The sequence below is a fragment of the Girardinichthys multiradiatus genome, chromosome 5 (genome assembly GCF_021462225.1).
Source record: "Girardinichthys multiradiatus isolate DD_20200921_A chromosome 5, DD_fGirMul_XY1, whole genome shotgun sequence".
NCBI lineage: Eukaryota > Metazoa > Chordata > Actinopteri > Cyprinodontiformes > Goodeidae > Girardinichthys > Girardinichthys multiradiatus.
Window position 1 is genome coordinate 42,907,665 of NC_061798.1, and position 12,966 is coordinate 42,920,630.

A 12,966-nucleotide genomic window follows, 5' to 3' on the forward strand; every position below is an offset into this window, starting at 1 on the left:
CGGTTGTACTTTTCAGACTCCTTAACGATCAAAAAATGATTAATTAGTTAAGGTGTTTGGGTTTAGAGATGCAGTTAAGGATAATTCCTTTTGTTTTTCTTAATATTAAATAACTGTAGGTCACAAAATTAACAGATTTATTATATTAGTTCATGCATTTGAAGCAGATTATGAGTATTTGTAGGCAAATTAGAACATGCTGTACGGAAAACCCTCATTTACTGTCTAAGCAGTTGTGGTCAGCCTGGTACAGGTACTGATCATGTCAGTGATATTCGTTACTCCTGGATCATCAGATGCAGACTACAGATGCAAATAACACTAAAGAAAATGCAACACTGCTACCTAGTATGTGCAATTCAAGTGATATTCAGCATGCATTAAATTAACTGTAATCTGATTATTACCATTTACAGTCACCTTTTGCTTTCTTCTTTGGGATTCATAGAAATATGCACTCACCGGCTGGGTTACTGGCCTCCACAGTGCCCACAGATGTTCCCACTGGTGCATCTTCAGGCACTGTAAATGTGTACCGCGGCCTCTGGAACACAGCTGGAGCCTGAGCACTTTGTACAACATTCATTGTCACTTCTGCAGGTCTGGCTGAAGCTAAGCCATCTTCATCCTGTGCAGTTATGAGGAGCTTCATGCTGGCTGCACCCAAGTGGGTCAAAGAGGAGTTCAAAAAGAGCATCCCTACAAAGAAAATTAATAAATAAATCATATTTGTTTGTCGAGGTTTGTTTATTAATTTTATCATAACCAAGAAGCAGCAAAACTAATGGACTCACGATGTTCCCTCACAACTGATGTTATTTAGAGTTATTTTTTATTTCTTTAATTTAATTTGCAAAGCCAATAATCAAAACAACTGCTTTAAGTTGGAAAAAATGCACATTAAGGTGCACTTAGAACAACATTAAACAAAAACTAATAATGTATTTCCTTTTTTCCCCAGGTTTTGGATTTCATTTTGAGTTGTACTGTGGCTGTGCACAAATCTGGTCTTACCCTCAGCCACACTGTGATCCAAAGCTTTTAAGCTTTGTGCTCCACCCTTGCTGAGCCGTGACACTTGAAATCATATCATGAGGACTTAGACCAGTTAACTAGGTGTTTATCTCTGAAAACAACAACTGCCTCTCAAACATGTTACTTAAAGACAAGCCAATCTGAGAAGGTTTTAAATATCATCCTAACCAAAAGTTAGGGTTGTTGGTAGTGCATCTAAATTCATCACCTTTTGTTGAATGAGGGCCCAAAACCATGTTTGCATAAATCCAAACTGAAATGGGAATTAGATCTCAGGGTTACAATCGATAAACAACTGTTTCTACATCAATTATATCTCACCCCAAAACAAAGAGATGTGTTTCAAATATTGTATTGGGGTTTGTTCCTTCCTGCATTGCACCTGGTTATGTACAAAGATCAGGCCTTTTTGTCATGACATCTGCTCTACTTTGACCAAGATTTTAAGAATCAATATTTCACTGGATCCTAGACTTTACAACTTCTCATGGCTCTCCAAACAACACACAAATAAAATGAATACAAGTTGCCTTTTATGTAGCAAAGAAGTGAATTACAGTGTCATGAAAATCTGTTTCAAACAGGTGGTTTTTGGAGATAAATGGTAAAATTCCCCTTAACATTATATATTGTCTTAGAAAATAATATGACACCTTTCTGAAAACGTTGCAGCCATATTTAGTCCATTTAAATTCATATCTTGTCCCAAACACACAGTATAACATCTCTCTTCCTTTATTGTTCTTATTCTATGCACTGATTCTTTTTTTTTATTTGAGGGACGAGGAGGGGTTTGGGGTTTGATAGGCTAGAGACTTCAATGTATATTGTTAACCCCTTGCCTTGTGGTATGTTGACATGTTGGTTTGTGTATATAAAGATACATAAATAAAATAATTAAAAAACTGAATAAAAACATACAATGAACATAAAATGTTAAGCTAAGATGTTACGAAACTAAAACAGTCATAATGCTGCACTAAAATGGTCAATGAAAGAAGTGCAAAACAAGCATAAAGCACAATGAAGGCATCCAATTCAATTAAAGCTGCTTTTTCAAGCAAGTGTGGCATTCCCTAGTTTGGCTGCTACTACATGGAAGGCTTGGTTCTCTTGATGACATTAAACTTTGCTGATGGATGTGTTAGAGGATAATAATGAAGTAAATCTGTTATTAAAACAAGAGCTTGTCCATTCAAGGCTCTACGGGTAAGAATTTTAAAACCGATTCTGAAATGAACTGGTAACCACTGTGGTGATGACAGAAAATGGGAGTTAGTCTAGAGATGGTTAAGTAAAAATACTGCTGCAGTAATTAAGTCAAGATAAAATGAAAGCCTGTTCACCTATCTCCAATCACACCTGTAACACTAAAGCTTAGCTAAGTTCCCCAGAAGTTTCTAACCAAAGACTAATTTATTCATGTGAACAACATCTCAGGACAACAAGGGACTTGCAGCCTCTCTCAGGATGGCTCGGTAGTTCCGGCCTGTGGTGAACCTCCCTGTCTTGGTAAGGCTGTTCGAGTGGCATTTGCCAAACAGGAAAAGCAGCGGGATAATCCTGCAAGCTCATTCATTGTTAAAGAGAGCAGCAAGACTGAACATATTCACAGAGGGAATAATTAAAGCTGACTTTAAAAACAGCTTAAAAGTCGTACTCGTACTCGTCGTCTTCCGCTTATCCGGGACCGGGTCGCAGGGGCAGCAGACTCAGCAGAGACGCCCAGACGTCCCTCTCTCCAGACACCCCCTCCAGCTCCTCCAGGGGGAGCCCAAGGCGTTCCCAGGCCAGCCGAGAGACATAGTCCGTCCAGCGTGTCCTGGGCCGTCCCCTGGGCCTCCTCCCGGTGGGACGTGCCTGGAACACCTCCCGAGGAAGGCGTCCAGGAGGCATTCGGTATAAATGCCCGAGCCACCTCAACTGGCTCCTCTTGATGTGGAGGAGCAGCGGCTCTACTCCGAGCCCCTCCCGGATGGCCGAGCTCCTCACCTTGTCTCTAAGGGAGTGCCCGGCCACCCTACGGAGGAAGCTCATTTCAGCCGCTTGTATCCGGGATCTCGTTCTTTCGGTCATGACCCAAAGTTCATGGCCATAGGTGAGGGTAGGAACGTAGACCGACTGGTAAATTGAGAGCTTTGCTTTTCGGCTCAGCTCTCTCTTCACCACAACGGACCGGCACAGTGTCCCCATTACTGTGGCAGCCGCACCGATCCGTCTGTCGATCTCCCGCTCCATTCTTCCCTCACTCGTGAACAAGACCCCGAGATACTGAAACTCCTCCACTTGAGGCAGGAACTCCCCTCCAACCTGAAGAGGACAAGCCACCCTTTTCCGGTCGAGTACCATGGCCTCGGACTTGGAGGAGCTGATCCTCATCCCAGCCGCTTCACACTCGGCTGCGAACCGCCACAGCGCATGCTGTAGGTCTTGGCTAGAGGGGGCCAGAAGGACCACGTCATCTGCAAAAAGAAGAAATCCTCTGGTCCCCAAACCAGACCCCCTCCGGCCCTTGGCTGCATCTAGAAATCCTGTCCATAAAAGTTATGAATAGCACCGGTGACAAAGGGCAGCCCTGCCGGAGTCCAACATGCACTGGGAACAGGTCCGACTTAGTGCCGGCAATGCGGACCAAACTCCTGCTCCGCTCGTACAGGGACCGGATGGCCCCTAATAAAGGGCCCCCGATTCCATACTCCTGGAGCACCCCCCACAGGGCATCACGAGGGACACAGTCGAATGCCTTCTCCAGGTCCACAAAACACGTGTGGACCAGTTGGGCAAACTCCCATGAACCCTCGAGTACCCTGTAGAGGGTATAGAGCTGGTCCAGTGTTCCACGGCCGGGACGAAAACCACACTGCTCTTCCTGAAGCCAAGGTTCGACTATCGGTCGGACTCTCCTCTCCAATACTCTGGCGTAGGCCTTACCAGGGAGGCTGAGGAGTGTGATCCCCCTGTAGTTGGAACACACCCTCCGGTCCCCCTTCAGTCTGCCAGTCCAGAGGCACTGTCCCCGACCGCCACGCAATGTTGAAGAGGCGTGTCAACCATGACAGCCCTACAACATCCAGAGACTTGAGGTACTCAGGGCGGATCTCATCCAACCCCAAAGCCTTGCCACCGCGGAGCTTTTTAACCACCTCGGTGACTTCAGCCTGGGTGATGAAAGAGTCCAACCCCGAGTTTTTGCCTCTGCCACAGCCCGGGCCGCAGCACGCTTGGCCTCACGGTACCCGTCAGCCGCCTCAGGAGTCCCACAAGCCAACCACAGCCGATAGGACTCCTTCTTCAGCTTGACAGCATCCCTTACTGCCGGTGTCCACCACCGGGTCCTGGGATTGCCGCCGCGACAGGCACCGCAGACCTTACGGCCGCAGCTACGGACAGCAGCATCGACAATAGATGCGGAGAACATGGTCCACTCGGACTCTATGTCTCCAACATCACCCAGGATCTGGTCGAAGCTCTCCCGGAGGTGGGACTTGAATACATCCCTGGCCGAGGGCTCCGCCAGGCGTTCCCAGCAGACCCTCACTATGCACTTGGGCCTGCCAGCTCAGCCCCTCTCTTCACCCGAGTGTCCAAAACATGCGGCCGAAGGTCTGATGATACGACAACAAAGTCGATCATCGACCTCCTGCCTAGGGTGTCCTGGTGCCAAGTGCACTGATGGACACCCTTATGTTTGAACATGGTGTTCGTTATGGACAATCTGTGACTAGCACAGAAGTCCAATAACAAAACACCACTCGGATTCAGATCGGGGAGGCCATTCCTTCCGATCACGCCTCTCCAGGTGTCACTGTCGTTCCCCACGTGGGCGTTGAAGTCCCCCAGCAGAATAATGGAGTCCCCGGGAGGGGCACTATCCAGCACCCCCGACAGGGACGACAAGAAGGCCGGGTACTCTGCACTACCACTCGGCCCGAAGGCTGAAATGATAGTCAGAGACCTCTCCCCAACCCGATAGCGCAGGGATACGACCCTCTCATCCACTGGGGTAAACCCCAACACGAGACGGCTGAGCTGGGGGGCAACAAGCAAACCCACACCAGCCCGCTGCCTCTCCCCGTGGGCCACTCCAGGGTAGAAGAGTCCAACCCCTCTCAAGGTGATGGGTTCCAGAGCCCACGCTGTGCGTGGAGGCGAGCCCGACTATTTCTAGCCGATATCTCTCGACCTCCCGCACAAGCTCAGGCTCCTTCCCCCCCAGCGAGGTGACATTCCACGTACCTAGAGCCAGCCTAAGCATCCAGGGATCGGGCCGCTGAGGTCTCCACCTTCGCCCGCCACCCAATCCTCTTTGCACCGGTCCCTCACGGTTCCCCGTGCAGGTGGTGGGCCCACTGGGGGATGGCCTCGCGTCTCTCGTTCGGGCTGGGCCCGGCCAGGTCCCGCGAGGAGCAACCCGGAGCAACCCTGCCACCAGGCGCTCTCCGACGAGTCCTGACCCCAGGCCTGGCTCCAGGGTGGGACCTCGGCTCCGCTGTACCGGGCGACGTCACGTGCCTCGATATTTTGGTCCTCATGAGGGATTCTTGAACCACTCTTTGTCTGACCCATCACCTAGAGCCTGTTTGCCATGGGAGACCCTACCCGGGGCATTTAGGCCCCAGACAACATAGCCTCTAGGATCATTTGAGCACTCAAACCCCTCCATCACGTTAAGGTGGCGGTTCAAGCTTAAAAGTCATGTCTGTGATATAAACGTTTGTGGTAAGGAGTGGATATGAGGAATATTCCTCTATGACTCTTTTTCTGCTGACACTTGTTGAACACAGACAGAGCAGAGACAATTTCCTGCAGCATCTAATATTCAGAAGAAAACTAGTAATGAGTGTTCATTTGAAGCAGGTAGTAAAAACGAAACTCCATTCATGTTGAGACTAGAATTTGCTCACAAAAACATTCACGCTCGAGTATAATTGTATCTCAATTGATACAGGTGACATTCAAGAGAAAAATGCTAGGTTAAAAACTATCCCCAGGTTTCTTATGCTCGTGTTGACAGAAGAAGCTACATAACCAATATGCTGCTTGATTAAGAGGATTTTACCATTTGGTCCAGTAATTATGTTTTCTGTCTTGTCAGAAAATAGTAGTACTATTAAAAATAGTTGTACAACGTTTCTACAAATCCACCAATTCAAATGGTGTGTTTGACAGCTTCATAGGTGGATTATATGCCTAATAAAACTTTTGCAGCACAGTCTGCAGAGTGATCTATCATCATAACATCTTTTGTGACACTGAGGTAAATGCTTTTTATCTAGCCTGAACTTTTTAAACATATATTATTGTTTTGCAAGACCAAGAAAAGTTGCAGTGATATGGATTTTTCTAGGACTGGACATAAACAAACTCATTTGGATAGTGCTGTAGTTCCAACAAAAGCAGGTTTAAATGAAGAGAGGATGATACCAGTTGATAGGAAAATATCGCAGTCAACATGAGCACATAGGTTCCATTAGGATTTTGCCTTGGCTGGATCAGCGCTAAATGTGCTAGGCTGGGTCTAAAATGGGTATTAGGAAAGCCGGTTCAAGATGTACAACACATCTGGTACACATGTGGTTTCCACCTATTACCAAAGGTTGACCTGCATCAAAGCTATATAAGCAATTAACATGGGGCTTCTATTTAAACTACAATATCATCTAGGGCATAATTTTCAACTTATTTCTCACCCATATGGGACAAAATGTAAATGTCAGCTGGGATAAAGCACTTTTCAAACAGCACAATGTAAATGTACCCCTACCTGTTTGTTTATCCACTGTAAACAAACTGGACATGTCTCCTGGATTAATTTTGTAGGTAATCTGTCCGAACCTGCCGGAGTCTCGGTCTGTGGCAATAACATTGACAATTTCGGTACCAGGCGGTGCATGGCTGCTAACGCTCACAGTGTACTCTTCAGGGCTGAACACTGGAGGGTTGTCATTCAGGTCTTGAATCTCAATATGCACATATGCTTGAGCGCTGAGACCTCCCTGAAAGAGAAAAAAAGAGTTATTATAATTATTATTATGATCTGAAACAATAAAAGAAAACTTTCACATCATCTCATGATCATAGCGTAGAGTCCACTTACTGGATCTTCAGCTTTGATCAGAATGTCATGGACAGTCGGCCCAATATCTCGGTCAATATCCTGGGAAACACACAGCTCTCCTGTGTGTGGATGGATTTGGAAAAGAAGATGTTTTTCCTGACTGACAAAGCCGTCAGACAGAGAATAGAAAAGAGCACCAAACTCAGGGCTATCTGCGTCTGTGGCGACCACCTAAAACCAAAACAAACATTTTTTTGTTTACTCATTAAATAATATATAAATATATAATGTAGTTATTGTGTAGTATATGACATATGTTATTTTTCTATTACATCTGTTGTATTAAAAAGGAATTTCCTGATTTATCTTTTGTCTCATTGCATTTTGTTCCACAGCTATAAATGCGTAGAGTTACTGAAAACTACCCAGGAAGACTGCATATCTCCAGACCCATAATAAAGCTAATTCCCTTTAGATGGAAAACCATATTGAAAAGGCAGCTTTCCTGCAGCCTTATCTCAACAGATGCAGGAAAAAGCTGTCGTAGGTTGGTTTGGCTCTCAGTCACCCAGAAAATTCCAGGGTTAGTTCACAAAGTAGATGACCCATGATTTTGTTATTGGAAATTAGGTTTCCAAAAGTGAAAACGTTCATCCTAAACAATTCTACCAATTTGGATGATGTTTAAAACACAGCAACCTTTATTCCAGGGCTTACTACCCTAACAGCCAGGGATTAATAATATAGCAATATTGAAGAAACTGTAAAATAGGTGAATTTATTTGTATGAAGACTCAATCTAATCATAGTTATAATAAAATTCACCCTGTATTATTTATGGCTTTCATTAAAAATATTGTTGTTTAGTTTTGTTCTAATGTGTTCTTAATCAAGCATAGTTGTGCTGGGCTGTTGTAACTGTCAGCCTCCACATTTCTGGTAACTGTGAATCAATAAAATTAGAAGTATTCTGTTAGAGAAGGTCAACATAATAAAAGCGTAAAAAAATCTCCGGAAGTCAAAGGGCGAGGAGTGCCATCGCTGTGTAGTTCAAAAGACAGCAAACATCAGAGTAAAAATACACCTAAATACCGACAGAGTTTCTTTCTTCTCTGCCTGCAGCCGTGACAAGAGGCACATTTACAGTGAGGCAGATCGCTTTCAGGCCATAAAGATGATAACGGCTCAGAAGAAATGAACTCTGATCACAGGAAGCTTTACAGACATCAGGCCAGAGTCTAATGAACCATGTACTATAGAAAGCTGATGACCGAACCACTGATACGACTCAGCTTTTTGAATAAACACGAGTAACAAAAAAGGTGTCTTTTGTTGATAATTATGACTTTTTATCATTTGATTCCCACTTTTTCATTTATTCTCTAAAAGAAACTATATTAACCTATAGAAAAAGAAGATCTGCTTTGTTCTTTTCCGAAACAAAAGCCCCTTCAGGGTTGGCCGGAAAACAATACCTATCATAAATTTCTTGCTCTGATAAAAGAGACTTCTTCTGTAATTGGTTTACATTGGTGCCAGGCTGCAGGAGAGTGGTGCTGAGCATTACGTCTGTCATACAAAGGCTACAAAGCTGAAAGGCCTGCATGTTGTGTGTGCTGTTGGTGAAAAACACTAATGCCTTTGTGTTAACAGACTCAGAGCTACTTTTGTCTCAGCGCTCAGCAGATTGCAGAGTTTGATGTCCAACTTCTAGGATATTTAGCTTTAAATTAAAAGCTATTCTTTAATAAAGAGATGGAGAACATGTTAAAAGGAGGAAAATGCAGGTTTCTTGAACCTTGGAGGGTTAGGAACCTGAGAATGCAGATTCGAAAATTACAAAGTGAGATTTTTTAGCACGAGTTGACAGACAGACAGACAGACAGACAGACAAACAAACAGAAAGACAGACAGACAGTGTTCTTCTCCATGTACTTTGGATGAAGGTGAAGGTATGCAATAAAGTCTTAGATAACTGTCATTTACTGAGTTAACATTAAATTCTAAAATTTCTTTGACGTACATGTAAAAAGCAACTTCCGATGTCCATGTGCTCTGGTATAGACACGTTGTACAGCTGCTGCTGGAACACTGGTTCGTTGTCGTTGACATCCTCCACCAGCACTGTGACTGTAGCTGTAGACGACAAAGATGGCTCCCCTCCATCTTCTGCCAGGACCAGGAACCAAACCTCCATCTGAGTCTCCCTGTCGAGGACTGCAGCTGTGGTGACCAGACCAGAGTTCGGGTCGATGCTAAACAGGCCGTCTTGCTGGGACTTCAGGATGGAGTATCTGATTTCTGAGTTGATGCCTTCGTCATCATCTCGGGACGGGATCTGTATAAGGGAGCTACCAAGAGGAGCATCCTCAGCAATGCTTACAGTGTACACATCCTGTTCAAAGACTGGGTGGCAGTCGTTAGCGTCAGATACCTTCAGGAGCAAAAGCATCTCACTGCTCAGAGGAGGGGTACCAAAATCAGATGCTTGCACCCTCAGCTCATACATATCCCTTTCTTCCCTGTCCAGCTCAGAGTTAACACACAAGGCATACAGAAAATCATCTGTTTGCTTCAAGGTAAACTTCCCATCTCCTCCTTCGAGAGAGACTGTGATTCTGTGCTCCTCCAGGTCTGGGTCTGACACCGAAATCCGGGCAACATAGTCCCCAACAGCTGCTGCCTCTGATACGTCTGCTTCTCCTGTTTCACTGAGAAAGAGCACACTGATGGTGGGGCTGTTATCATTAATATTAAGGACCTTGACACCCACAAAGGTGCTGCTATACTCAGGCTGAGCACCGTCATCTCTCGCAGTGACGATCAGCTCATGAAATGGATGAGTTTCGAAATCCAGCGGCTTGCTCAAATAAATAAATCCAGTGGTTTCATTTATGGAGAAAATATGGTTTGGGTCACTCTGCCGTCTATTGATCTCATACGTGATCCTGCTGTTGTCACCCAGGTCAGAGTCACTGGCTAGCACCTGAGAGACAATAGACCCGATGGGAGCATCCTCACGTACTGTGGTGTGGTATTCACTCTGGTTGAACACAGGAGGGTTGTCGTTCTCGTCCAGGATGCGGATGTTCACCTGGACTGTCCCAGTCCTGGCTGGGATCCCCCCATCAAAGGCCTCAATGGTCAGGGTGAAGAAGTCATATGCTTCTCGATCTACTTTGCTGTTCAGGACAAGATCCAGGCTGTGTAGCTTCTCAGATCCCATTCGGAAATCCAAGTGGAACAATTCTCCCATCTCACTCTCTTTGATACTGTATCCCTGAGTGCTAAACTCCCCCTCATCCTGGTCTGTCGCACCTTCAAGCTGAAAGCGACTCCCTGGTGGGCTCAGCTCTGAGATTTCCAGCTCCACTTCCTTGCTGGGAAACACAGGTGAGTGGTCGTTCACGTCCTCCACCTCTATTCTCACCCTTATCATCTCCCCTGTGAGAGTAGCTGCCACAAACTCATACTTGTCTCTGCTTTCTCTGTCCAGGACCACCACCGTAGAGATGATGCCAGTGTCCGCGTCTATCTCCAAGTCTCTGAACACATAGGAGTCTCTGCTCTCTGAGATGAAGAACCCAGTGCTTGGTGTGCTCAGGACCGCTCCCAGGTCTCCAACGATTGTTTTAGCTGGCAGACCCTCCTTCACAGACAGCATCAGGTTGGAGATCTGTCCGAGCGACTGCGTGCAAAACAGCGCCAGGAGGAGCACCTGGAGGAGCACAAATAACGCATTCCTTCGCCCCATGACTCCTTCAATCATGGCTTTGGGATCCTTTTAGTAAAAGGTGAAAAAAAGACTACATCTTTTTGCGGCAATGCTAACTCAATCGCGTTTAAGAACAGCTTTAAAAATAATAAAATGCAAACCCATCTCGTTTTTGCAGGCTCAAATAATTATCCATTTGTTTGAGTTGTTTTTCAGGAAAATAGAAATCCTGAAATGCCGCTGGAATCTCTCACATAACGCAGCTCCTCCAAACGTCAAGTCTGCGACCGCACGGAGAGCTCCTCCCTGCAGGCGTCCCCACCTCCACGCTGTCCGGCCCCAACTGTTGCCCTGATTGCTTCAAATGTGATTAGGACAACAGCTTACCCTGCGCTCCGCTCTCCTGGAAGGTTGCTTCTCACTTCTGACCCGCTTTCATCAAAAAGGGAGCTGAAGGTCAGAGGAGAAACCGTGTAAACCTACAGGTTAGTCGATAAAATGTGTGATTACCTTTAACAAATGAAGTAAACGGAGTTATAATAATAAAACAGTAAGTAGTTTAAAAAGGTGTTTCACTTTGGAAGGACTTGAGAAATGTTGAAGTGGCTCCCTCTGCTGATCAAAAAGAAAATAAACACAAAACTGATTTCTTTTCTTCTGAAGTCTATTCTTCTACCATTAAATATTTTTCACAAATGGAAAACATTTATGAAAGCTGCTAATCCTCCCACAGATTGAAATAGACAATACAATACAAGCGTCTTCAATCAAAAAAAAATTAATAAAAAAATAAACTTGGGTTTTCAGAATTGTCCCTGAATTAACTTTTGGAATAATGTCCTTCGGACAGCTTAGATTAAGGTAAGGATTTTTGGCCATCAAAAAACAAAAAACTTAAAACAGCAACATCAGCTGAAGCATGGTAGTGAAGGGTTGATGATCTGGGCCTGTTAAAATCATTGAGTGGACTGTAAATAAAGTATAAGATGTGAGCCCTCGGGCTGAAGCTTGGCCTAAACTGGTGCATCAACAGGACAATGATGACAATGAAGAAGAGAATCAGGGAGTTGTAATGGCCCAGTCAAAGATCACATCTCATCCTGACTGAAATGCTGTGGTGGGACTTCAAGAGGTTTGTCCACAGACAATAATAAATTGAGGAACTCAAAATCTCTCCACACTGAACTAAAAAAAAAAAACAAATAGTAACATACTGAAAAGTTAGTGCTGCAAAAGACGGTTCATGTATAAAGTGCTGAATTTAATGTGCTCTGTTTTTCAGGTGCAGCTTTTCCAATAGTAGCTTCCTCTTTGTTTTATTAAGAATAATTGGGAAGAAACTATATATTTTTGTACACTTGAAGTTAGGATTAAAATCATTTTTAAATCTGGTAAAGACCGAAAATAGAAGGTAGGGATTGTTGCTTACTAGAAAACAGGGACTGCAACCAGGCAACAGAAGTAACTCGAGCAGCGCGACTGGGCAATGAAGCAGCGCAACTACAGAAAATTCACTTTGCCTGGATTAGTTTTGTTTAGCAACTGAAACGGAACTACAATGAGATTGTTTTTCTACGTTCTAGAGAGAATAAATCAAACCACGCCATATCATGTTTTCCTCTGGCACCTGTGGGTCGACCAGGCTCTTTTCAAAGACATTTACCAGCGTCTGAAGGATGTTTATAGAGGGGTGATGGAAAACAGTCTTTAATGCAGCTCTTCTCCTGGCAACTGAGGAACTTCAGGGAGAAACTGTCGACCAGGAAAAACGTACAAACCGCTGATGCAAAAAGAAAACCTGGCTAGATTTTGTCACGCTGTCTCACAGTTCTACATTTATGACTCGGGTACATCAACAAAATAAACAGAAATAACTGAACTCCCTCACTTAGGAAGCCACCGACGACCAACCTGAAGGAAGTAGGACACCTTTAGCTAGGAAGCTGAGATCAGTCAGCTTCTTAGTTTTATATCAGAGCCTGTTTCAAGAAGCTGTAAATATATTTTTTCTTTAAATCACAAAAATGCAGCAAAACTGCAGACATTGTTCTAAAAAACCCCCAATGTTGCGTAATACGCTGTAAATCCCTTGGATATGAGCCTGAGCCTAACGCTATGAAACACTGAAGTGGTTAAAGGAGATTTCTTTGTAGACCTT

The 12,966-nt window shown here is 44.7% G+C and overlaps 1 protein-coding gene across 1 annotated transcript in view; it reads right to left on the reverse strand.

The window, feature by feature from the left end:
• Positions 1–11,423, reverse strand: part of dchs2 (dachsous cadherin-related 2) — a 46,930-nt gene extending 35,507 nt beyond the window's left edge. Inside the window, exons 1-4 of the mRNA XM_047366560.1 lie at positions 9,117–11,423; positions 7,133–7,324; positions 6,800–7,031; positions 463–699 (exon numbers count right to left, since the gene is read on the reverse strand). Of these exons, the coding sequence (XP_047222516.1) occupies positions 463–699; positions 6,800–7,031; positions 7,133–7,324; positions 9,117–10,862 (2,407 nt within the window). The 5' untranslated portion in view covers positions 10,863–11,423. The remainder of the gene's footprint in view (positions 1–462; positions 700–6,799; positions 7,032–7,132; positions 7,325–9,116) is intronic.
• Positions 11,424–12,966: the final 1,543 nt, after the last annotated feature.